Here is a 27100-nt window from a genome sequence, read left to right as displayed (position 1 = left end):
TGGCAAAACATACATAGTTATAAAATCATATACATTTTCCTACACACGAATAATAATAATATCTGACTGTTAAATAATCTGACATATACACTTACCATTGTATGCCTCAACCTCCCTGGGGAACTGGGTGAAATATGGTGACATACCAGTCTGCTTTGGCTTTTCTTCTACAGCAAATCACATGAATATTAGATATATCACAAGCAGAGTCACATTCAAAAATATAACAACACAACCGTTTCATATAATACAACCATACCATATTTCTAAGTAAAAAAATAATAGCAAGAATAATGGCTCCTTCATAATTAAATAATATTTAATTGTATTATCACGCAGCTGATATGCTTACACTCATCATCGTGCAACTATGCACGGTTAATATAATTGTGATAATATTCACAGTTCTTTATAGTAAGTTATATTAACATACAATCTGACTATAAATTCCTCATACATTTTCAACATAACAATGTATTAAAAAGAGCTCTCAAATTTGGTAATACAAAGAAACATTATGAGTAATGTATAATTAAGAGACGTTTATCCACGTACCTTTACATAACTCTCCTGCCTGCGTGGATTGTGTACACTTATCTGTGTTTGTGGTTATATCACCGACAGGCAAAGTCATAAATAAATAAGCTCATCATAATGTCAGCAAAAACACTCAATACGACGAGTGTTGTAATAATGCTGTGAGGACATATATACCTTCAGGAACCTGTTCCTCTTCTACCGGTTGTTCGAAGATGATTTCCTCAGTCACTTCCTCAATAACCTCAGGGACAGTTTCCTCTTCTGCAACTATTACGATTTCTTCAGTTATCTCTTCAGTCACTTCAGGAACCTCTTCAACTGGTTTAACCTTAAGAACAACCTCTTCAGTGGTTTCCTCAGCTGGCTTTGGTTTCTTCTTCTTTTTCTTCTTTTCTACGTGTGCAATTTCTACTTCTGAAAATAGAACGCCCTTTGAGCAACCACTTCTAAGTTCATAGCTGCCAGACACGTCTTATCACATTGTCTCACTAAACATTATATATTGAGACAATCTTTTGATGAGACGTAATGGCAGACTAATAAACCAGCAGCTACAGAGCACTATTTCCTGTGCTCGACATGAAAAATGTGTTGACAAATACTTACCATCAATGATGTATTGCAAATGCTTCATCATAGTAACTTATTGAAGAGCTTTATTGATTTACCTTTATACATTTGTCTTATTCTGTTGGTTTAGATGCACTTATCAGTTTTTGTAGAACACAATCATGAAGATTCTATTTTACGTTACTGACATATTCAAGTGAGATATCTCCATGGTAATATTAACAGATGTTCTATGAATCGAAAAAAAACAGAACTAGATTTCCCCAGCCATGGTAATTACAACTAAGCCAGGCTAAGATCCTAGCAATAAAGGTAGTTCATGATTACTATAGGCGCACCAGTTGTTAGATTTTGTATAATCACAACGTTGTGATAATTTCCAATAGGAAAATCTTTACCTTCTGGAACCTGTTCCTCTTCGACAGGCTGTTCGAAGATGATTTCCTCAGTTACTTCCTCAATAACCTCAGCAACGGCTTCTTCTTCTGTTACTATTAAGACATCCTCAGTTATCTCTTCAGTCACTTCAAGAACCTCTTCTGGTACCTCTTCGACTGGTTTAACCTCAATAACCACCTCTTCAGTGGTTTCCTCAGGTTGAGGAAGTTCTTCTACAACTTCTTCTACTGGCTTCGGTTTCTTCTTCTTTTTCTTCTTTTCTACGGGTTTGATTTCTATTTCTGTAAATAGAACACTCTATGAGCAACCACTTCCAAGTTCATAGCTGCCAGAGATGTCTCATGTAATTGTCAGCTTGCATGTCATGCACAGTGACAATGCTCCGATGAGACATCATGGCTGACTAATGAACCAGCTGCTAAAGAGTATTATTTAGCAGTAAGTAGTTAGTAAGTTCATAGCTGTTAGACACGTCTTATCACATTGTCTCACTAAACATTTTGAATTGAGACAATGTTCTGATGAGACGTAATGACAGACTCATGAACAAGCAGCTATGGAGCACTATTTCTGACTCAGGCATGAAGAAACGTTCACAAATACTTACCATCAATGGTATATTGCAAATATCCCAACGTAGCAATTTATTGAACAAATAATTTCACTTACCATCATACATTTGTCTTATTCTGATTGCTTAGGTGCACTAAGTGGTTTTTGTAGTAAGCATAGTACTAAGATGATATGCGCTTTTAATTTCAATTTAGTTACAAATTTGAACCACATATCTCCATTTTGTTTTTAGATGTGTCCTATGACTCTTAAAATGTGTAGTTGTATAGCACCACAATGAATATGACATATAAAGTGGATTTATATCCTATAAGTGAATTGCACCTTACCAGAAAGACATTTTTGACAATTATAATGTTGTATTAATTTCAGGTTAAGACATCTACCTTCTGGAACCTGTTCCTCTTCTACTGGGTGTTCGAAGATGATTTCCCCAGTTACTTCCTCAGTGACCTCAGTAACTACTTCCTCTTCTGTTACTATTACAATTTCTTCAGTTAACTCTTCAGTCACTTCGGGAACCTCTTCAACTGGTTTAACTTCAAGAACAACCTCTTCAGTGGTTTCCTCGGGTTGAGGAAGTTCTTCTACAACTTCTGCTACTGGCTTCGGTTTCTTCTTCTTTTTCTTCTTTTCTACACGTGTGATTTCTATTTCTGTAAATAGAACACTCTTTGAGCAAGCACTTCCATGTTCATAGCTGCCAGACATGTCTCATGTAATTAATTGTCACCTTGCATGTCATGCACAGTGACAACGCTCCAATGAGACATCATGGCAGACTAATGAACCAGCTGCTAAAGAGTATTATTTACGACTGCCGCAGGAGCGAACATTTCATTTATACCTACCGTCAATGTTGCAGTGCAGAAGACTTAAATTGTCTCATTGGAAAATTTAACTCCCTTACCATGGAGCAACTCTCCCACTAAACTAGTATAGTATTTGTTTGTCTTAATAATGATATCCATATGAACACGTTCGTTATTTTTTCATTTTGAACTGCTGATCTATTTAAATTGCAACAGTTCTCTGGTTCTTATAGCTGTTTTAGAACTCGTGAATTATACTGTTTCAGCCAGTTCATCAATGGGAAAGTTGTCACCAAATGCAAATAGTAGTAAAAAAATTTGCCATGTGATAATACTCTGCAAAACACCCAGACGCTGTAAAATTTCACAGTAAGGACATATGTACCTTCTGGAACCTGTTCCTCTTCTACTGGTTGTTCAAAGATGATTTCCTCAGTGACTTCCTCAGTGACCTCACGAACTGTTTCCTCTTCTGTTATTATTACGATTTCTTCAGTTATTTCTTCAGTCACTTCAGGAACCTCTTCTGGTACCTCTTCAACTGGTTTAACCTCAAGAACCACCTCTTCAGTGGTTTCCTCAGGTTGAGGAAGTTCTTCTACAACTTCTTCTACTGGCTTCGGTTTCTTCTTCTTTTTCTTCTTTTCTACAGGTGTGATTTCTATTTCTGTAAATAGAACACTCTTTGAGCAATCACTTCCAAGTTCATACCTGCCAGATATGTCTCATATAATTGTCAGCTTGCATGTCATGCACAGTGACAACACTCCAATGAGACATCATGGCAGACTAATGAACCAGCTGCTAAAGAGTATTATTTACTACTGCAGAACATGCACAAATGTTCCAGTAATACCTACCTTCAATCCTACGCCACTAATGAGTCTTATATATGCTCATTGGAAACTGCTCTTATCTTACATTGGGGCAACACTCCTACACGGTCAGTTGAGTTTCATTTGTTTATATTAACAATTGTGTAAATATAAACACGTTTATTATATCCTCATTTTAAACTGCTGATCCAGTTAAATTGATAAAGCTCCCTTGCTTTTTATACCTGTTCTATGAATCGTAAAATATACACTTGCAATTCAGTGCAGTAACAGTGAAAATTATATCACCTGCACATCGTGTTAGTGAAAGCTCTTTCCATGTCATAATATATTTCAGATTACCAGTCATGTAATATTTTTCAGTAAGGAAACATCTACCTTCTGGAACCTGTTCCTCTTCTACTGGTTGTTCGAAGATGATTTCCTCAGTTACTTCCTCAGTGACCTCAGTAACTACTTCCTCTTCTGTTACTATTACAATTTCTTCAGTTATTTCTTCAGTCACTTCGGGAACCTCTTCAACTGGTTTAACTTCAAGAACAACCTCTTCAGTGGTTTCTTCAGGTTGAGGAAGTTCTTCTACAACTTCTTCTACTGGCTTCGGTTTCTTCTTCTTTTTCTTCTTTTCTACAGGTGTGATTTCTATTTCTGTAAATAGAACACTCTTTGAGCAATCACTTCCACGTTCATAGCTGCCAGAAATGTCTCATGTAATTGTCACCTTGCATGTCATGCACAGTGACAACGCTCCAATGAGACATCATGGCAGACTAATGAACCAGCTGCTAAAGTGTATAATTTACGACTGCCGCAGGAGCGAACATTTCATTTATACCTACCGTCAATGTTGCAGTGCAGAAGACTTATATTGTCTCATTGGAAAATTTAACTCCCTTACCATGGAGCAACTCTCCCACTAAACTAGTATAGTATTTGTTTGTCTTAATAATGATATCCATATGAACACGTTCATTATTTTCTCATTTTGAACTGCTGATCTATTTAAATTGCAACAGTTCTCTGGTTCTTATAGCTGTTTTAGAACTCGTGAATTATACTGTCTCAGCCAGTTCATCAATGGGAAAGTGACAACTATACCAAATGCAAATTGTAGTAGTAAAAACAATTGCCATGTGATAATACTCTGCAAAACACACAGACGCTGTAAAATTGCACAGTAAGGACATATGTACCTTCTGGAACCTGTTCCTCTTCTACTGGTTGTTCAAAGATGATTTCCTCAGTGACTTCCTCAGTGACCTCAGGAACTGTTTCCTCTTCTGTTATTATTACGATTTCTTCAGTTATTTCTTCAGTCACTTCAGGAACCTCTTCTGGTACCTCTTCAACTGGTTTAACCTCAAGAACCACCTCTTCAGTGGTTTCCTCGGGTTGAGGAAGTTCTTCTACAACTTCTTCTACTGGCTTCGGTTTCTTCTTCTTTTTCTTCTTTTCTACAGGTGTGATTTCTGCTTCTGTAAATAGAACACTCTTTGAGCAATCACTTCCACGTTCATAGCTGACAGACATGTCTCATGTAATTGTCACCTTGCATGTCATGCACAGTGACAACACTCCAATGAGACATCATGGCAGACTAATGAACCAGCTTCTAAAGAGTATTATTTATGACTGCAGGGCATGGACAAATGTTCCAGCTATACCTACCTTCAATCCTACATCACTAAAGAGTCTTATATAGGCTGATTGGAAACTGCTATTATCTTACGTTCGGGCAACACTCCTACACGGTCAGTTCAATTTTATTTATTTGTATTAATAATTGTGTAAAGATAAACATGTTTATTATATCCTCAGTTTAAACTTCCGAACAAGTTAAATTTATAAAGCTCCCTCGTTTTTATACCTATACTATGAATCCTGATATATACACTTGCAATTCAGTGCAGTAAAGGTGAAAATTATATCAGCTGCACATAGCGTTAGTGAAAGTTCTTTCCATGTCAAAATATATTTCAGAATACTAGTCATATGTAATGTTTTTCTGTAAGGACATTTCTACCTTCAGGAAACTGTTCCTCTTCTATTGGTTGTTCGAAGATGATTTGCTCAGTTACTTCCTCAGTAACCTCAGTAACTGTTTCCTCTTCTGTTACTATTACAATTTCTTCGGTTATTTCTTCAGTCACTTCAAGAACCTCTTCTGGTATCTCTTTGACTGGCTTAACCTCAAGAACAACATCTTCAGTGGTTTCCTCAGGTTGAGAAAGTTCTTCTACAACTTCTACTACTGGCTTCGGTTTCTTCTTCTTTTTCTTCTTTTCTACACGTGTGATTTCTGCTACTGTAAATAGAACACTCTTTGAGCAATCACTTCCACGTTCATAGCTGCCAGAAATGTCTCATGTAATTGTCACCTTGCATGTCATGCACAGTGACAACACTCCAATGAGGCATCATGGCAGGCTAATGAACCAGTTGCTAAAGAGTATTATCTACAACTGCCGCAGGAGCAAACATTTCATTTATACCTACCGTCAATGTTGCAGTGCAGAAGAGACTTATATTGTTTCATTGGAAAATTTAACTCCCTTACACTGGGGCAACTCTCCTACTCAACTAGTATAGCTTAATTTGTTTGCCTTAATAATCATATTCATATGAATACGTTCATTATTTTTTCATTTTTTGAAACTGCCGATCTATTTAAATTGCAACAGCTCTCTGGTTCTTCCCTAGCTTGTTTTTAGAAGCCTCGTGAATCTATACTGTTTCAGCCGTTCCTCAGGGAAAGTGACAACTAATACCAAAATGCAAATTGTAGGGGTAAAAACACTTGGCCGATGTGATAATACTCTACAAAAGCATCCCAACGCTGTAAAATTTTAGGCAGTAAAGGAGCATAATGTAGCCTTCTGGAACCTGTTCCTCTTCTACTGGTTGTTGCAAAAGATGATTTCCTCAGTGACGTTCCTCAGTGCACCTCGGAGACTGTTTCGCTCTTCTGTTATTATTATGATTCCTTCAGTTATTTCTTCAGTCACGTTCAGGACCTCTTCGGTACCTCTTCAACTGGTTTAAGCTCAAAAGGAACCCTTCAGTGGTTTCCTCTGGTGCTGGAAGTTCTTCCTACAGACTTCCTGTACTGGCTTCGTTTCTTCTTCTTTTTCTTCTTTTTCCAACAGGCGGTGTACATTTCTCTTTCTGTAAATAGATACACTCTTTGAGGCAAGTCGGCTTCCAACTGTTCATAGCTGCCAGAAATGTCTTCATGTAATTGTACACCTTGCATGTTCATGCACACGTGATCAACCACTCCACATGAGACCTAATCATGCGCAAGAAATAATGAACCAGCTGTCTAAAGAGTAATTATTGTATGACTGGCAGGGCCATGGACACAATGTTTCGCAGGCTATACCTACTACCTTCAATCCTACGAATCACTAAAGAGTCTTATATAGGCTGATTTGGAAACTGGCTATTATTTACCTTTGGGCAACACTCCTACACGGTCAGTTCAGTTTCCATATTTAATTTGTATTAATAATTGTGAAAGAATAAACACGTATTTATAGTCGCTCAGTTTTAAAAGCTGTCGCGAACGAGTTAAATTGATAAAGCTCCCTCGTTTTATACGCTATTCTATGATCCTGATATATACACGTTGGCAATTCAGCCGCAGTAATAAGGTGAAAATTGTATCAGCTGCACATCATGTTAGTGAAAGCTCTTTCCATGTTATAATGTATTTCAGATTACCAGTCATGTAATAATTTTCAGTTAGGACATTTCCTACCTTCACGGAAGCCTGTTCCTCCTCTATGTGGTTGTCAAAGATGAATTTGCTGCAGTTACTTGCCTGCAGTACCTCCAAGTAACGTTTTCCTCTTTGGTTACTATTACATTTCTTGCAGTTATTTTTCGTTCACTACAGGACCTCTTTCTGGTAGCCGGTCTTTCGACTGGCTTAACACTCAAGACAACATCTTCAAGTGATTTCCTCAGGTTGAGGAAGTCTTCTACTGCTCGGTTTCTTCTTGCTTTTTCTTCTTTTCTAAAGCAGGTGTGATTTCTGCTACTGTAAATAGAACACGTCTTTGAGGCTAATCACTTTCCATGTTCATAGCTGCCAGACATAATCGTCATGCTAATTGTGCACGGCTTGGCATGTCATGCACATTAACAACACTGCAATGAGACATGCATGGGCAGGCCTAATGAACACAGTTGCTATAAGAGTATTTATCTACAACTGCCGGCAGGAGCGCTTTCATTTATACCCTACCGCATCAAACAGTTGACGGTGCAAGCTGGCAGAAGAGACTTATATTCGTTTCATTGGAAATTTACCTCTCTTCACTGAGCTGGAGCAACTCTCGCTAGCTCACTAGTATAGCTTATCATTTGTTTGCCCTTAATAAATCATGTCCATACTGAATACGTTCATTATTTTTATCATTTTGAACTGCCGATCTATTTAATTTGGCACACAGCTCTCTGTTCTATAGCTGTTTTAGGAACTTGTGAATTTATACTGTTTCAGCCCAGTTTCAAATGCAACTGGAAAGTGACAACTATACCAACATGCAAATTGTAGTGTAAAAACAATTCCATGTATATAATACTCTACAAAAACATCCCCGACGCTGTAAAATCATACAGTAATGGACATTGTTTACCTTCTTGAACCTGTTCCTGCTTCTACTCGTTGTTTCCAGATGATTTCCTCAGTGACTGTTCCTCAGTGCCTGCAGGAACTGTTTCCTCTTCTGTTATTGATTAGCGATTTCCTTCCAGTTATTTCTTCAGTCGCTTCAGGAACCTCTGACTCGGCTACTCTTCAACTGGTTTAACCTCAAGAACCAGCACTCTTCAGGTAGTTTCCTCGGTTGAGGAAGTTCTCTACCAACTTTTCTACTGCTTTCGGGTTTTCTCTTGCTTTTTCTTCTTTTGCTATCACGTGTGATCTTCTGCTTCTGTAACATAGAACACCTCCTTTGAGGCAATCAACTTCATGTTCATAGCTGCAGAGCATATCTCATGTCTATTGTCAGCCGCCCTGATGTCATGCACAGTGACAACGACTCCAATGAGAGCACATTATGGCAGACTAATGAACAGGCAGCTTTAAAGAGTATTATTTATCGACTGCAGGGCAAATGGACGAAATGTTTCCACTACTGCTATAGCCTTTCAGATCATACTGACTAAAGAAGTCTTATATAGGCTGAATTGAAACAATGTAGTTATTTTACCTTTGGGCCAAGCACTGCGCTGACAGCGGTCAGTTCGAGTTTCATTTATTTGGTATTAATAGGATTGTGTGTAAGACTAAACCGTTTATTATATGCTCAGTTAAACTTCGCGACAGCGAGTTAAATTGTATAAAGCTCCCTCGTTTTTATCCTATTCTAATGATGCCTGATATATACACTTGGCAATTCAGCGCAGTAGAGGTGAAACATTATATCTCAGCTGCACATAGCGTGTAGTGAAGAGCTCTTTCATGTGCATAATATATTTCAGAATATTCTAGTGCATGCGTATGTTTTTCTGTAAGGACATATTCTACTTCAGAACCTGTTGTTCGGCTCCTTGAACGGTTGGTTGTTCAAAGATGATTTGGTTGCAGTTACTTCCTCAGTGATACGTCGTCATCAGTAAACTGTTTCCTCTTCTGTTACTATTACAATTTTCTTCAGTTATGGTCTTCTTCAGTCACTTCAGGAACCTCCTTCTGGTGCGCTCTTCGACTGGCTTACCTCAAGAACATACAATTCTTTCAAGTGGTTTCCTCAGGTGTGAGGCAAGTTCTTCTACTGGCTTCGGTTTCATCTCTTTTTCTTGACTTTTCTACAGGTGTGAATTCTTTGCTACTGTAAAATAGAACATTCTTTGAGCAATCACTTCCATGTTCATACTGCCAGAGCATATCTTATGCTAATTGTAACCGGTTGCAGTGTCATGCACAGTGACCAACATCCAAATGAGACATCATGGCAGGCTAATGAACCAGTTTTGCTGTAAAGGAGTATACTATCTTAGCAACGCGTGCGCATGAGCGAGACATTTTCATTTATACCATAACCGTCAATGTTGCAGTGGCAGAATAGACCTTATATTGTTTCAGTTGGACAAATATTAACCTCTCTCTACAGACTGGCAACTCTGTCGCACTGCAATAGTATAGCTAATTTGTTTGCCTTAAAGTAATGCATGTCCATGATAATACGTTCATTATTTTTTCATTTTTGAAGCTGCGCGATCTAATTTAAATTGCAACAAGCTCTCTGTGTTCTTATAGCTGTTTTTAGAAACTTCGGTGAATTATACATGTTTCAGCCATGTTCATCAATGCGGAATAGTGACAACTGAATAGCCAAATGCAAATTGTAGTATTAAATAACCTTGCCATGTGATAATCAGCTCTACAAACACTCCCAACGCCTGTAAAATTTACAGTAAGGACATATGTACGCTTCTGGAAGCTGTTTTCTCTTCTTACTGTTTGTTCAGAGATGATATTCCTCAGTGACTTCCTGCAGTGACCTCAGGAAGCTGTTTGCCTCTTCTGTTACTTATTATGATTTCTTAGTTATTTCTTCAGTCACTTCAGGACGTCTTCTGGTACGCTCTTCAACTGGTTTAACCTGCCCAAGAACCACGCTCTTCAGTGTTTCCTCGGGTTGAGGAAGTTCCTTCTACAACTTCTTGTACCTGGCTGTCGTTTCTTCTCTCTTTTTCTTCTTTTCTACACGTGTGATTTCTGGCTTCTGTAAATAGCAACACTCTTTTGAGCAATCACTTCCCATGTCATGAGGCTTGCAAGACATATCCATCTAATTGTCACCTGTGCATTCATGCAGCAGTGACAACACTCCAATGCAGATATCATGGCCAGGGCTACTGAACCAAGTTGCTAAGGAGTTTATCTACAACTGCGGCGCAGGAGGCGAACATTTCATTTATACGCTACTGTGCCAATGTTGCAGTGGGGGCAGAAGAGACTTATATTTTTCTATTGGAAAATTTAACTCCCTTACCACTGGGGCAACTCTCCTAATCAACTAGTACTAGCTGTAATTTGTTTTGCTTAATTATGTCTTATCATATTTCCCATGATGAATACGTTCAATTATTTTTTTTAATTTTGAACTGCCGATCTATTTAAATTGGCAACAGCTTCTCTGGTTCTGCAAGCGTATTGTTAGAAACTCGGTGGATATACTGGTTTCCAGCCAGTTCATCAATGGGATGAAGTGACAACTATACCGAAATGCAAATTGTAGTAGTAAAAAGCAATTGACAAGTTGATATATACTCTGGCAAAACATCCCCCGACCTGTAAAATTTTACCAGTAAAGGACATAGTAGCCTTNTTTCTATTTCTGTAAATAGAACACTCTTTGAGCAATTACTTCCAAGTTCATAGCTGCCAGACATGTCTCATGTAATTGTCACCTTGCATGTCATGCACAGTGACAATGCTCCAATGAGACATCATGGCTGACTAATGAACCAGTTGCTAAAGAGTATTATTTACGACTGCGGGCATGCACAAATGTTTCAGTTGCACCTACCTTCAATCTTACATCCCTAATGAGTATTATCGTGGCTCATTGGAAACTATAAATCGTTTACCTTGGTTCCACTCAGCAATTCAGCCACTTTACTATCAATTGTTTGTGTTGGTAATCATATAAATATAAACTGTTGTTTATATCCTAATTTTACACTGCTTATCTATTTAAATTGATATATTTCCATTGCCTTTTATAACTGTCCTACGCATCCCAACCTTTATTGATGCAATTCATGTGAGCATGTTGCAACACACGTTGCAACGAAAAGATTGCCCTAAGTTTGTCATGAAAATAACTAATACTTTTGATTACTAAGTACTGATTTTTTTGCTTTTACGACTGCATGAAATCAAAGGCATACGTGGACATCCCTGCATATACGTTACATATTCTGTATAATAAATACTCTTTCCCCTAATATCTGTGCCTGATGCCTTGCAAGTAATATTTCAAAAAGAGTAAAAAAAGAGAGACACCTGTTTATCAACACTTGAGGCCTAGCTGCTGGAAACAAATGGCTATTAAATGCTATAGACAAATTGAAGAAGTGCATCATGCCAAACCTTCTAGTTTCTGTTCTTCCAGGTTAAGTGTTAACTCTTCTGGAGCCAACTCTTCAGGCAATTCATCAATGTAATCTTCAACTAAAATGACAAAACACACAAAACATCAGAGCACGTTCATAGACACATTATTCAGATTTGCTATTAGATGTTCATACAAACAAATTTAAAGAATAAGTGAAATTTTCTGACTTATATATTATTGTACTGGTTACTTTTTCATTCATAAATGACAAGATTGAATAATAATTATGGATACTTGTGAGCATACTTAAAGTTTGAAAATGCGTTGAAAAATAAGAACTCTTGTACTAATATGTGACACTTACTAGGCACAATAAGTGTTGCTGATACTGTGGCTTCCCCAACCTCATTGAAAGCCTTGCAATAGTAAGTGCCCTGATCATCAGTGTACACATGGTTGATGATTAGCTCTGTGTAATCGTCCTCAAAGATGATCTCAAAGTCCTTTGAAGGCATGATTTCGAAGCTTTCTGCATACCATGTAATGACTGGTTCTGGATAGCCAGTGAACTATGGTAAAACAAATTGCATCATGATAAATGCACATGCAATATATTTGCTAGCCTGATCACACCACATGCACAAGAATGTATAACACACTAGTTCCGAATAGATCATTCCAAAGCAAGATTTCATTACTGAAATAATGACGGTGCCTGTATGCTTACTGATGCAGACACGATTACACCAGTACTTACGTATGTCTTAAAGTGTGCTTCCCCACCCTCTTTGATTGTGATAACAGGAATCTTTGTAAGTTCCGGAGCCTCAAACATCTGTGAGAAAAATTCTCAACTTAGGCAGGGGGCCAAAGTTTCTTTTATGGCATATTTGCATATCTTAGCTTATTGGAAGAAATCTACATATGAAAACTAATCACCCAGTATTTGTCATTACCATGTGGCTGAATAAAATAAGAATTTTCCATCTACATTGCTGTTATAAATTCTAGTAGTTGTAATAAAAGTAAAACGTTGAATGCCCAACCAACCAACATATGAAAGTCCAACCAACATATAACTACATGTTGATGCCAATTAAATATTAACATGTCAATAGTTTAATGGCAATTCTGTTCGATTTTTGTATGCTATAAATGATGTCCCAACAATGATTTACTCATACCTCCTCTGGCATTTTCTGAAGAATCTCTGCAAATGAACAAATGATACAATTTAAAATTATTTTTTTACAATTAACTACATTACACCAATGCGATGACACAAAACAAATATAATAAGTAATAGAAATGATTACAACATTTGACATACGACATTCAACATATGTGAAAAAGCATATAAACCTTATTTATACCTGAAAAATATTAGCATATATCTATGTATCATTTATCTATGTACACTTAAACATATCTCCAGTAAATATACCTACCTTCTTTAGGCTTCTTCTTCTTCTTGATCTTTTTCTTGTCAACAACTAAAAAATCAATGATCAATAATATCAACATTCACAGCCAAAATATTCAAACTGAAACATTTTACTATATACATATATTAATCTTATTCACCTATAGCGCTGCCAGAAAATAATACTGTCCCATTCTTTTGAAATATAATAACCTCGTTTTAAAAATGCCATAACAACTGCCTGTAATATACAAGTGTACACAGTTTATACAAGTGTACTTATTTATATTAACAGCATTGGCTACACTTTACACTCTGATATTACATAATACGATAGAGGACAATACCTTGAATAAATTATCACATTTCACATGGTGCTATCGACCCTACCTCTTTCAATAGCTTCTTGTTCTATAACCTCAACGATCACTTCCTGGGGTGCCTCCTCCTCAGGTACCTCTTCCAACAAAATATCCTCAGGTACCTCTTCCAACAAAATATCCTCAGGAACCTCGTCTGGGACGTGAGAGTAAAAATATTAGGTGTTGCTATTTTTAATGTTTAAACCATGTTAGGCAATAGGTATTCTCAGTACTGATGAACCTGTTATGACTAATATCATTCTATTATACAATATATGATTCATATTATGTACTACCTAATATCCTATGTTAGCTAAACCTGGTTTTTCCTCATCAACAATTTCCAAGATGACTAGAAGAGCTATTTGCACTTCTTTACATGGTATTTCTGTGAAAACAATGCTTTCAGAGTTCACTTTAATTTCCATAAACCCTGCAATACTGTTAAAATAATGACTGCATGAAATTTAGTTTGAAACCTGCTTTATTCCATGTCTATCGGCCACATACCTTCAGGTTTTTTGACTTTCTTTTTCCGCTTCTTCTTTTCCATTACTGTATAAAAAAATGAGAAAACCAAGTGCTCGTGTGTATGTCAATATTTACAATACACAGTAAATCTGCAAGTATAATGCTAGATAATTATAATCATGAACGTACTTATACTGTATCGTGTAATAGAGAATGAATATTTTCATGTTATAATTCACTTTTTAGTTATTTCATACACTGACTGAATGATACTTGTCAATGCTCACAGAAATGAGGCAGGACAAATGTGCATTGAGAAAACACTGACTCCAATTACAAGCTCCTTTATGATGCTTCCAATCAACAAGCAAAAGAAAATGGTTGTTTAGTTTATATATATATATATATATATTATTATAATGTGTAAATCTGTGCACGAGCACATGTATGTGGGAGTATGAAAATTAATTACCCTCAGGAACAACTTCTGTGACCTCTGGTGTAATTTCCTCTGGAGCTTCTTTAGCTGGCATCTCATGTTCAGGAAACTCCTCTTCTACAGTTACCTCTTGCTCCACTAATGAATATAAGTAATATAATAAAAACATATATGTCCTATCCTATCTAGCATTATGATAAGAAAATAAGGACAATTTACTCACCTTTAATGGACTGTATCCACCATAAAAACGAGACCCACATTGACAATTTAATAGAACACAGATGTACATGCCCACGCACACATTCACTTAGACAAATAATTTGTTCACGTAATCTACAAGGCTTTTTAAGTTTTCAGTGAATTCTTGATTTCGTGGCTATCAACTTTGGCCTAATCAAGATTAAGGATGAATTGAGATTTGTTCAAACGGTTTTTTAAATACACTGAATACACAACAGAATTGTGCTACGTACTTGGCACGAATAGCATGGCAGCAACTGAGTCTTCTCCATATTCATTTTCTGCTCTACACCAATAGGAGCCCTGGTCATCTGTGTAGACGTGGGTGATCACCAGTTCTGCCACGTTGTCTTCAAAAGTTATTTCAAAGTCGGGAGAGTCTGTGAGTTCTACATGTTCAACACCCCAGGTGATTGTTGGAATCGGATAGCCAGTAACCTATGGCAAATAAAAAAAAACATACAGATTACATTAGTTTGAATAGCTCGACTTAATGTTCACAGAAAGATGCTGCTGGTTCCCCTTTCAATATACAATCACATGTAGCGACCAATATTAGGCCATTGTATGCAGGACACCATACATAATGTCTTATGCACAACGGATGCGGTAACATCCAGCCAGAAAAACAAAGAAACAGACGGTGAGCGCGCGAAGTGTCAAGGCCGATGAAGGAAGTAAAAATACGGTTTCTGCGCTCACGGCAGAACCCCAAGACAGAGTCCGAGAGAAGTCACGTGCCAGTGTGAATCGACGTTCGGCGTTACGAGTCAATAAAGCTACATCGTACCCTCTACTTTTGCTCTTCTCCTTTGGTTATTTACTCCCGTGGTTATTCTCCTACCTTTCCCCCTCACACTTGTGTAGTGTCACGCTAGACGCTACACCTCAGTATCCCATAATAGTGTCACCTCCCAGTATACCACTACTCCAGAAAGAAAACGGTTAGAGAGTATTGCAGGAAAAGTGCTTCCTTCCTGTGAGAAATGATTGTCCAGGAATATGCTTGAATCTTTATCACATAGCTCTAATGTACAACACTGTGCTGTACTGTCTGTTGGTTTCTGCTGCTAAGCTATGTGATATCAGATCACAGAAAACACTTGTTCTGTATAGCCTCTCCATACAACTCACTATTATGACCAAAATTGGCCAGAATCTTACCCATGACTACGTGCATCTTATGATCATCAGCTTACAGAGCATGTTGTTATTATTAGCAGCATAAGTGAATTATATGACCGCTCAAATGATGATTATTATTCAATACTAGTTTTTGTACATATTCAACAGGGTACACGTGAATACTCCTACCAGCTAACATGATGTTTATTTACTTGGATGCAATTTCCACAATAGGGCACTATTCCATATTACATGACTAACATAATAACTTACAAATGTTGTGAAGCAAGCCACTTCACCTTCGACGAGTGTCAAATCAGGCATAGGAGTCAAAGCAGGTGCCTCAGGAGATACAACCTAGAAAGAAATTGTGAAAATGTGAAATCTAACTGCCCTCACTTAAAACCTCAGAGTTCATGTAAATATAACACAATATTACTATACATTATATCCTACAGAAGATAATCCTACTACACAGACAATCTCATTGCATAAATAAAAATGCTTCCACAATTACCTTTACACTAGTCAAAAAAGATGCTTACCTCTTCTGGCACTTTAGGAGCTGTCAAAAAGAAAAGTAAAATGTTTTAAATATCTATACAAATCAGTGCAGGCATTGTGTATGATATACTGAATGTTCTCTTATTACCTTTGCTACATTCTAGTCAAACTTAGAAAATATGACATCTGTGGAACTTAATTAAAACATTAGAACGAAAAAGGCTTTTACAGATATATATATTCAGCATTAAATTACTAACCTCTCTCCTTCTTTTTCTTCTTCTTTTTCTTCTCAGTAATTTCAACCACATCTTCTGTTACTGAAATTAACATAAACAATCTGTTAAAAGTACAATCTCAAGAGTAACATCCTCAAACACTTCCTGGTCTGGAAGTTCCAAACGTTCTTCAAATAAAAGAGAGAGAGAGAGATATTTAGATGTAATTATAACCAGGTATGCAATATCAATTAGGAAGCGATGAAGTGTAATCTCATTTAATATAGCATTTTCTGTTACTGCTTATACAAATTCAAGAGTAACATCTTCAGACACTTCATCGCCTGGATCTTACAAACGTTATTCAAATGAAAAGAGGAGGGACAGATATTTGGATTCAAATATAACCATGCGATTATGTGGAAGTATGCGATATCAATTAAGAATCAATAACGTTTGACATAATATGGCATTATTATGTTCTATTTTCTTTAGTCTGGAATAACAGTAGACGAAATAAAAATAACAATAAGAGTGCTGAATAGTGGCCTGCATCGTGCTACCTTCGACTGCCTCTTCGGTGATCTCTTCCACGATATCAATAGTGACCTGTTCAGGAGCTTCCTCAACTAGCGTTTCCACAACTTCCTCAACAGGGATTTCAACTTTAGGCTTCTTCTTTTTCTTGCCTTTCTTCTTGACAACCCTCGTGATCTCCACCTCTTCAATTCCTTCTGGAGTCTCTTCTTCAACTATTTCAACAACTATTTCCTCAGTGATTTCTTCCTCTGGCTTGAGCTCAATAATCTCTTGAGTGACGAACTCTTCTTCAATAGTCTCCTCCACTTCTTCGACAGGTTGAACGATCTCTAGTTGTATTTCTTCTTCGGTGAGATCTTTGGGCTTCTTCTTTTTACGTCTCCTTTTAGTAACCTTCGACTCAACTATCACTTCTGAATTAAGAAACATGTTTCAGTCAGTGGACAGATCACACTTCAGACACATGTATGAGCTTCAGATACCAGCAACGTCAAGCCACATAAGCATGAATTCAAAAACATTCATTACTAATGCAACTTGAGCAGAATATCTAAGCATATACATGTCTGAAGTACCTGTGCAATAACTTCAACAGCACTGGAATATGTTTCTCTCTGTGAAAGGTTCCTAGGTATAGTTAGCATGAATGGGAACTAGCGATAAATTACCTTCAGGTATCTCTTCTTCCAGTTGAACAATCTCAAGTGTGATCTCCTCAGGAATCTCCTCTTCAGGAACCTCTTCCACCTCCTCGACGGGGATTTCTGAAGAAGATAAATGAATATGCGTGCACTGAGTAGATGGCAATTATAATGAGACGGTTGCAAACCATCTACGAATATAGTTAAAACATGGCAGCACAAAATTGCACTGTTCTGAAACTTTCTTTTTCATGGCTACAATTTTACATGGCCGGAATGTTAATACATGGTGTGGCATTATGTATCAACATTTGCCACAAACCTTCAGGTTTCTTTGGCTTTTTCTTTTTCTTCTTCTTTTCAGTGACTGACGATAAAATAAGCATTGAAGCATGTCAGTAATAACTTACAAAACTCCCATAATAGTGAGCTAATATTCCACAACCACACGGAGGCATCATTTAAATATTTAAATACAAAGGGTATCTGCACTTGTATTAAGTTGACGTATAAGATAATTACCAACATTTAACACATTAAACTCTCATTTGATTTGAGATACTAAATTTACAATTTAATGTCATTTATCATAATATTTCCCTACATATACACAGTGAGCCATTACAATAAGGAATGGAGTTTATTATGTTATATTTGCTGTGGCGTGGAATAATGACAGAGATACCAGTGGCCTGCATCGTGCTACCTTCGACTGCCTCTTCGGTGATCTCTTCCACGACATCAATAGTGACCTCTTCAGGAGCTTCCTCAACTGGCATTTCCACAACTTCCTCAACAGGGATTTCAACTTTAGGCTTCTTCTTCTTCTTGCCTTTCTTCTTAACAACCCTCGTGATCTCCACCTCTTCAATTCCTTCTGGAGTCCTCTCTTCAACTATTTCAACGACTATTTCCGCGTGATTTTCCTCCGCTTAAGCTCAATAACCTCTTTGAGTGAAAAATTCTTCTTCGACAGTCTCTTTCCACTTCTTCGACAGGTTGAACGATCTCTAGTTTGTATTTCTTCTTCCGTGATATCTTTGGCTCTCTTTTTACGTCCCTTTATAACCTTCGACTCAACTATCACTTCTGAATTAAGAAACATGTTTCAGTCAGTGGACAGATCACACTTCAGACACATGGATGAGCTTCAGATACCAGCAACGTCAAGCCACATCAGCATGAATTCATATACATTCATTGCTAATGCAACTTGAGCAGAATACTAAGCATACATGTCTGAAGTACCTGTGCAATAACTTCAACAGCACTGAAATATGTTTCTCTCTGTGAAGGTTCATAGTTTATAGTTAGCATGAGTGGGAGCTACCAATAAATTACCTTCAGGTATCTCTTCTTCCAGTTGAACAACCTCAAGTGTGATCTCCTCAGGAATCTCCTCTTCAGGAACCTCTTCCACCTCCTCGACGGGGATTTCTGAAAAAGATAAATGAATATGCGTGCACTGAGTAGATAGCAATTATAATGAGACGGGTGCAAACCATCTACGAATATAGTTAAAACATGGCAGCACAAAATTGCACTGCACTGAAACTTTCGTTTTCATGGCTACTGTTTTACATGGCAAGAATGTTAATACATCGTGTGGCATTATGTATCAACATTTGCCTTTTTCCTTTTATTCTTCTTTTCATTGACTGGTGATAAAGTAAGCATTGAAACAATTTCAGTAATAAATGACAAAACTCCCATAATAGTGAGCTAATATTCCACACCACACGGCGGCATCATTTAAATATATAAATACATAGCGTATCTGCATTTAAATGAAGTTGACGTATAACATAATTACTCCCAACATTTAAAACAGTATACTCTCATTTGATTTGAGATACTAAATTAACAATTTAATGTCATTTCTCATAATATTTCCCTACATATACACAGTGAGCCATTACAATAAGGAATGGGGTGTATTATGTTATATTTGCTGCGGCGTGGAATAATGGCAGATATACTAGTGGCCTGCATCGTGCTACCTTCGACTGCCTCTTCGGTGATCTCTTCCACGACATCAATAGTGACCTCTTCAGGAGCTTCTTCAACTGGCATTTCCACAAATTCCTCAACAGGGATTTCAACTTTAGGCTTCTTCTTCTTGCCTTTCTTCTTGACAACCCTCGTAATCTCCACCTCTTCAATTCCTTCTGGAGTCTCTTCTTCAACTATTTCAATGACTATTTCCTCAGTGATTTCTTCCTCTGGCTTGAGCTCAATAATCTCTTGAGTGACGAACTCTTCTTCGACAGTCTCTTCTACTTCTTCCACAAGTTGAACCATCTCTAGTTGTATTTCTTCTTCAGTGAGATCTTTGGGCTTCTTCTTTTTACGCCTCTTTTTAGTAACTTTCGATTCGACTATCACTTCTGAATTAAGAAACATGTTTCAGTCAGTGGACAGATCACACTTCAGACACATGTATGAGCTTCAGATACCAGCAACGTCAAGCCACATCAGCATGAATTCATATACATTCATTGCTAATGCAACTTGAGCAGAATATCTAAGCATATACATGTCTGAAGTACCTGTGCAATAACTTCAACAGCACATATGTGCAAACATATACAAAGCGTATCTGTACTTATATTAAGTTGACAGTATAACACAATTACTTCCAACATTTAATACATTAAACTCTCATTTGATTTGAGATACAAAATACAATTTAATGTCACTTATCATAATATTGTTCTACATAATTATACACAGTGAGCCTGTACAATAAGGAATGGAGTTTATCATGTTATATTAGTTGTGGCGTGGAATAATGGCAGGGATACTAGTGGCCTGCATCGTGCTACCTTCAACTGCCTCTTTGGTGATCTCTTCCACGAGATCAATAGTGACCTCTTCAGGAGCTTCTTCAACTGGCATTTCCACAACTTCCTCAACAGGAATTTCAACCTTAGGCTTCTTTGTCTTCTTGGTCTTCTTCTTGACAACCCTCGTGATCTCAACCTCTTCAATTCCTTCTGGAGTCTCNTGCATCATCTCATGCTATGTGCATGCCATGAAATACTGTTACAATGATGGCTGCGCTCTAAAGATGTCTCTTTTCAAAATGACGTTTTGAAACAATTGCCTATTAAAACAATTCAATCAGCTGCAATGAAAAGATTCTACGCCCCTCATTAAGGCCAGGAACCAACTAAGTGACTGATTACTTTCTGGTGCTCTTCTTCAGTCTGAACAACCTCAAGTGTGATCCTCCTCAGGAGCCTCCTCCTCTGGTGCCTTCTTCACCTCTCTCAACGGGACTTCTATAGAAGACATTGAGAATAAGTATGAGCTATGGACAATACATGCCTCCTGAAATGACTCATGAAATAATTGCCTTATATACCAACACACCGTTAGTAAAAATATACGAACCTCATTACAATAGGTAAATACATATACACATCGAGAATGTTCAATAACATAATGTGGCAGTATGTATCAACATCTGCCACAAACCCATTCAGGTTTCTTTGGCTTTTTCTGCTTCTTTCTTTTCAATAACCTAATAATAAAACAATCCCTGGATCAGGTCAGCAATTGCTTATAACATTCAGCGAAAAATGAGCAATCCGTCTCTAGTTGCACTGACACGTTTTGGTACGAAAATGTCCTATGATAACCAAAATCGCTTTTGCAAAAAAAGATGACAATTTTAGTATAATTCCACATTGTTATGCAAAAATTAAAACAAAATTCGAAAGATTTAAATGCAAAAACTATATTAATAATTTCAAAACTATGAGGCACTGCGAATGCTTCTTAGCTGATCCAACTAGGACTGCTTGCAGACTGATGCAACATTGTTAAATTCTTCAATTTCTTCAGAAGCGACAAAGATTATCAGGTATAAAATACAAAGTTTATAGCATTTCATCTGAGACACTTGATATGACTACTACTAACAATTGCCATGCAAGAATGTGTGGAAAAAGGGTTTCAAAACTGTTAGTAAGCCTGGCTTAATGCGACTTCGGTACTCTCGCTTCCTCTCAGGAACCTCTTCTACAATTCTCAAGAATGACCTCCTCAGGGCAGTTTTCTTCACCGGCACTTCCACAACTTCTTATCACACAGGAATCTACACCCTTAGGCCTTCTTTGTCTTCTTGTCTTCTTCCTTGACACCTCGTGATCTCAACCTTTCAATTTCCTTCTGAGAGTCTCGTGCTTCAACTATTTCAACGGACTATTTCCTAGTGATTTCTCTCCTCTGGCTTGAGCCTCAATAATCTCTTGGAGTGACGAACTCTTCTTCGACAGTTCTCATTCTACTTCTTCCAAGTTGAACCATGCTCTAGTTGTATTTCTTCTCAGCGAGATCTTTGGAGCGTTCTTCTTTTTACCGCCTCTTTTTTAACTTTCCGATTCAAACCTATCACTTCATGAATTACAGAAACATGTTTTCAGTCAGTGGACATCACACTTCAGACATCATGTATGCAGTTCAAGATACAAGCAACGTCACGCCACATCCAGCCATGCATTCTTATACATTCATGCTAAGCAACTTGAGAGAAATATCGAAGCACTTACACTGTCAGAAGTACCTGCCGCAATAAACTTCAACAGCACAATATGTGCAAACATTACTACCAAAGCGTATCTTACTTATATTAAGTTGACAGATAAACACAATTACTAGTCCAACATTTAATACAATTAAAACTCTGCATTTGATTTGAGATTACAAATACATTTAATGTCACTTATCATAATATTGTTCTAATAATTATACAAGGTGAGCTGTACAATAAGGAATGGAGTTTACTCATGTTATATATATTGTCGGCGTGGCGGAATAACCTGGCAGGGATACTAGTGGCCCTGCATCGTGCTACCTTCATACTGCCTCTTTGGTGATCTTTCACGAGATCGAATAGTGACCTCTTAAGGAGCTTCTTCAACTGGCATTCCACAACTTCCTCCAACAGGAATTTCAGAACCTTAGGCTCTTGTTTCTTGGTCTTCTTCTTCGACAACCCTCGTTGATCGTCAACGCTCTTCAAGTCCTTGCTGGAGTCTCGTCTTCACACTATTTCAACAACTATTTCCTCGTGATTTCTTCTCGGCTTGAGCTCAATAACCTCTTTGTGTTACAAACTCTTCTTCAACAGTCCTATCCACTTTTGACAGGTTTGAACCAGTCTCTAGTTGTATTTCTTCTTCAGCTGAGATCTTTGGGCTTCTTCTTTTTACGACCTCTATTTTGAGTAACCTTTCGACTCAACTACTCATTCTGAATTAAGGAAACATAGTTTCAGTCATGTGGACGATCTCACTTCAGACATGTGGATGAGCATTCAGATACTCAGTAACATCAAGCTACATCAAGCATGAATGTAAAAACACTCCATCACTAATGCAACTCAGCAGAATATCTAAGCCATATACATGTCTGAAGACACCTGTGTACAATAACCTCTGCCAGCACTTTGAAACTTGTTTCTTGATTAAATTAGTATTCTTGAGTTACCATATTCACAATAACGAACTTAGTGATTACCTTCTAGCTTCTCTCTTCCAGTTGAACAACGCAGTGTGATCTCCCAGGAGCCTCCTCTTCTGGTACCTCTTCCACCTCCTCAACTGGGACTTCTGAAAGTGACAAATATGTACACTCACATTTAATTTTAAGAGCAAACAAAAATTATCCCTATACATGGAGCTACCTATGAAGAAACAGAGTATGTGGAAGAGGACTTTTAAATCAATGCAAAACGTTCTGCAACTCAGGCCCAGGCCCAATGTGTAATACATTTCGTGGCGCAGCTATGTTTAACCATCTACCACAAACCTTTGCGGTATTCTTAGGCGTCTTCCTTTTCTTTTTCACAACTCTGGTGATCTCAACTCTATCAATCCCTTCTGGAGTCACTTCCTCAACAATTTCAACAACAATGATCTTCCGCCTGATCTCTTCCTTCCCGCGCGTGAGCTTCAATGACTCTTGTGCTAATGAACTCTTCTTCAACTGTTCCTGATTCCTTCTTCGACAGGGTCTACCACCTCAAGCTGCAATTCCCTCATTGCTTCTTTTGGTTCTTCTTACTTTTTGCGTCGCTTTTTAGTGTACTTCGATAACTATTACTGTCTGTTATAGGAAATGTATTTCCATCAGTGACCAGAAGAAAATTCACGAACACGTGCAAGCTTCAGATACCATATGCATATCTGAGCTAGTGCATGCATGAAATAACTGTACAATGATGGCTGCGCTCATAAAGATGTCTCTTTTCAAAATTGACGTTTTGAAACAATTGCCTATTAAAACAATTCAATCAGCTGCAATGAAAAGATCTTGCCCCTCAATCAGGCCAAAAAACCAACAGTGATTACCTTCTAGTTTCTCCTCTTCCAGTTGAACAACCTCAAGTGTGATCTCCTCAGGAGCCTCCTCCTCTGGTGCCTCTTCAACCTCCTCAACCGGGACTTCTATAGAAAACATTTGAGAATAAGTATGAGTAATGGAAAATACATGCCTCCTGAAATGACCTCATGAAAGATAATGCCTTATATAACAACACACCGTTATATAAATATAGAACCTATCTACAATAGGCAAATAATATACACATCGAGAATGTTAATACATAATGTGGCAGTATGTATCAACATCTGCCACAAACCTTCAGGTTTCTTTGGCTTTTTCTTCTTCTTCTTCTTTTCAATAACTGATAATAAAACAATCCCTGGATCAGGTCAGCAATTGCTTATAACATTCAGCGAAAAATGAGCAATCCGTCTCTACCAAAATCGCTTTTGCAAAAAAAGATGACAATTTTAGTATAATTCCACATTGCCTATGCAAAAATCAAAACAAAATCAGAAAGATTTAAATGCAAAAATATATTAATAATTCAAAACTATGAGGACTGCTATGCTTAGCTCACTCCAACTAGACTGCTTGCAGGACTGATGCAACATTGTAAATTTCTTCACATTTCTTCCAGAAAAGACGAAAATTATCATTATAAAATACAAAAGTTTATAGATTTCATCTGCAGACACATTGATATGACTACTACTAGCAATTGCATGCAAGAATGTGTGGAAGAAATTCAAAAATGTTATTAGCCTGCTTAATGCTACCTTCGACTGCCTCCTCAGGAACCTCTTCTACAATCTCAAGAATGACTTCCTCAGGAGCTTCTTCAACTGGGACTTCCACAACTTCCTCAACAGGAATTTCAACCTTAGGCTTCTTTGTCTTCTTGGTCTTCTTCTTGACAACCCTCGTGATCTCAACCTCTTCAATTCCTTCTGGAGTCTCTTCTTCAACTATTTCAACGACTATTTCCTCGGTGATTTCTTCCTCCGGCTTGAGCTCAATAACCTCTTGAGTGACAAACTCTTCTTCGACAGTCTCTTCCACTTCTTCGACAGGTTGAACCATCTCTAGTTGTATTTCTTCTTCAGTGAGATCTTTGGGCTTCTTCTTTTTACGCCTCTTTTTAGTAACCTTCGACTCAACTATCACTTCTGAATTAAGAAACATGTTTCAGTCAGTGGACAGATCACACTTCAGACATATGTATGAGCTTCAGATATCAGCAACATCAAGCTACATCAGCATGAATGTAAAAACATTCATCACTAATGCAACTCAAGCAGAATATCTAAGCATAAACATGTCTGAAATACCTGTACAATAACCTCTGCAGCATTGAAACTTGTTTCTTATTAAATAGTATTCTTGGTTACAATTACAATAACGAACTAGTGATTACCTTCTAGTTTCTCCTCTTCCAGTTGAACAACCTCCAGTGTGATCTCCTCAGGAGCCTCCTCTTCTGGTACCTCTTCCACCTCCTCAACTGGGACTTCTGAAGGTGACAAATATGTACACTCACATTTTATTAAGAGCAAAACAAAAATTATCCCGTATACATGGAGCTACTTGAGAAGAAACAGGTATGTGGAAAGAGGAACTTATATCAATGCAAAACGTTCGCAACATCAGCCCAGGCCCAATGTTAATACATTTTGTGGCAGTATGTATTAACATCTGCCACAAACCTTTGGGTTTCTTAGGCTTCTTCCTTTTCTTTTTCACAACTCTGGTGATCTCAACCTCTTCAATCCCTTCTGGAGTCACTTCCTCAACAATTTCAACAACAATGTCTTCCGTGATCTCTTCCTCCGCGGTGAGTTCAATGACTTCTTGTGTAATGAACTCTTCTTCAACTGTTTCCTGTTCTTCTTCGACAGGCTCTACCACCTCAAGCTGCAATTCCTCCTCAGTGCGCTCTTTTGGTTTCTTCTTTTTGCGTCGCTTTTTAGTGACCTTCGACTCAACTATTACTTCTGTTATAGGAAATGTATTTCCATCAGTGACCAGAAGAAAATTCACGAACACGTGCAAGCTTCAGATACCATATGCATATCTGAGCTAGTGCATGCATGAAATAACTGTACAATGATGGCTGCGCTCATAAAGATGTCTCTTTTCAAAATTGATGTTTTGAAACAATTAGCTATTGAAACAAATCAATCAGCTGCAATGAAATGATCATGCCCCTCAATTAGGCCAGGAAACCAACAGGGATTACCTTCTGGTTGCTCTTCTTCCAGTTGAACAACCTCAAGTGTGATCTCCTCAGGAGCCTCCTCCTCTGGTGCCTCTTCGACTTCCTCAACCGGGACTTCTATAGAAGAAAATTAAGCAGATCAATATTTGTGCAAGAATATGACGTGAATTGCGTTTTACAATGAACTGTTCAAGACATAATCTGGAGGACTTATGGTTTCATTCAAAGCTATTTTCATCATTAGGCTCACATTTACAATAAAATATTTAGCAAATATTATGTGTAACACTGCATAACAATATGTAGCAAAACAAACCTTCAGGTTTCTTTGGCTTTTTCTTTTTCTTCTTCTTTTCAACAACTGGCAACAACAAAAAACAGTATGACGTCACAATATCAAGCATTAAAATCACTACTTTTATCTAGTCACATGTCACCTAATTCCTGGATCAACACCTCTTTGGATCTATTCTCTGTTACCAACTAACATGCAAGGCTACTTCAAATTCCCTTTGAAAAGTATCCAAACATTTGAACATTATCTGCACTCTAATTGTATACATGTTAATTGTATAACATTAATATCATATATGTCCTATGTCTCTCTGCGTGCCTATGCATGTGTACATGTATGCATGCTTGCTTTCGTGTATGGGTGAGAGTATGTCAGAGAGAGAAAGAAGAAGTTCAAAAGTGTTTTTCCATGTATGCTTGCCAGTGCCTGCATGTGTATTTTGTATTTTGGTGCATGTGTGTGTGTGTGTCTACGTGCATGCAT

At 37.6% G+C, this 27100-nt stretch overlaps 1 protein-coding gene across 1 annotated transcript in view; it reads right to left on the bottom strand.

The window, feature by feature from the left end:
• Nucleotides 1-27100, bottom strand: part of LOC106806630 (titin-like) — a 165642-nt gene that overhangs the window by 48471 nt on the left and 90071 nt on the right. The window contains exons 78-108 of the mRNA XM_014808636.1: nucleotides 26639-26683; nucleotides 26344-26439; nucleotides 25811-26098; nucleotides 25522-25617; nucleotides 24884-25273; nucleotides 24421-24465; nucleotides 24131-24226; nucleotides 19772-20158; nucleotides 19113-19208; nucleotides 18094-18138; nucleotides 17799-17894; nucleotides 17154-17543; nucleotides 16633-16692; nucleotides 16414-16433; nucleotides 16142-16225; nucleotides 14977-15181; nucleotides 14534-14638; nucleotides 14101-14145; nucleotides 13619-13744; nucleotides 13254-13298; nucleotides 12990-13015; nucleotides 12563-12640; nucleotides 12170-12374; nucleotides 11841-11921; nucleotides 4924-5205; nucleotides 4109-4378; nucleotides 3280-3561; nucleotides 2469-2738; nucleotides 1509-1790; nucleotides 715-954; nucleotides 96-167 (exon numbers count right to left, since the gene is read on the bottom strand). Coding sequence (XP_014664122.1) covers nucleotides 96-167; nucleotides 715-954; nucleotides 1509-1790; nucleotides 2469-2738; nucleotides 3280-3561; nucleotides 4109-4378; nucleotides 4924-5205; nucleotides 11841-11921; nucleotides 12170-12374; nucleotides 12563-12640; nucleotides 12990-13015; nucleotides 13254-13298; nucleotides 13619-13744; nucleotides 14101-14145; nucleotides 14534-14638; nucleotides 14977-15181; nucleotides 16142-16225; nucleotides 16414-16433; nucleotides 16633-16692; nucleotides 17154-17543; nucleotides 17799-17894; nucleotides 18094-18138; nucleotides 19113-19208; nucleotides 19772-20158; nucleotides 24131-24226; nucleotides 24421-24465; nucleotides 24884-25273; nucleotides 25522-25617; nucleotides 25811-26098; nucleotides 26344-26439; nucleotides 26639-26683 — 4848 coding nt within the window. The remainder of the gene's footprint in view (nucleotides 1-95; nucleotides 168-714; nucleotides 955-1508; nucleotides 1791-2468; nucleotides 2739-3279; nucleotides 3562-4108; nucleotides 4379-4923; nucleotides 5206-11840; nucleotides 11922-12169; nucleotides 12375-12562; nucleotides 12641-12989; nucleotides 13016-13253; nucleotides 13299-13618; nucleotides 13745-14100; nucleotides 14146-14533; nucleotides 14639-14976; nucleotides 15182-16141; nucleotides 16226-16413; nucleotides 16434-16632; nucleotides 16693-17153; nucleotides 17544-17798; nucleotides 17895-18093; nucleotides 18139-19112; nucleotides 19209-19771; nucleotides 20159-24130; nucleotides 24227-24420; nucleotides 24466-24883; nucleotides 25274-25521; nucleotides 25618-25810; nucleotides 26099-26343; nucleotides 26440-26638; nucleotides 26684-27100) is intronic.

Source organism: Priapulus caudatus, unplaced genomic scaffold (genome assembly GCF_000485595.1).
Source record: "Priapulus caudatus unplaced genomic scaffold, Priapulus_caudatus-5.0.1 Scaffold9, whole genome shotgun sequence".
NCBI lineage: Eukaryota > Metazoa > Priapulida > Priapulimorpha > Priapulimorphida > Priapulidae > Priapulus > Priapulus caudatus.
The sequence above is the reverse complement of the archived record's forward strand: the minus strand, read 5'-3'. Positions and strand labels throughout refer to the sequence as shown.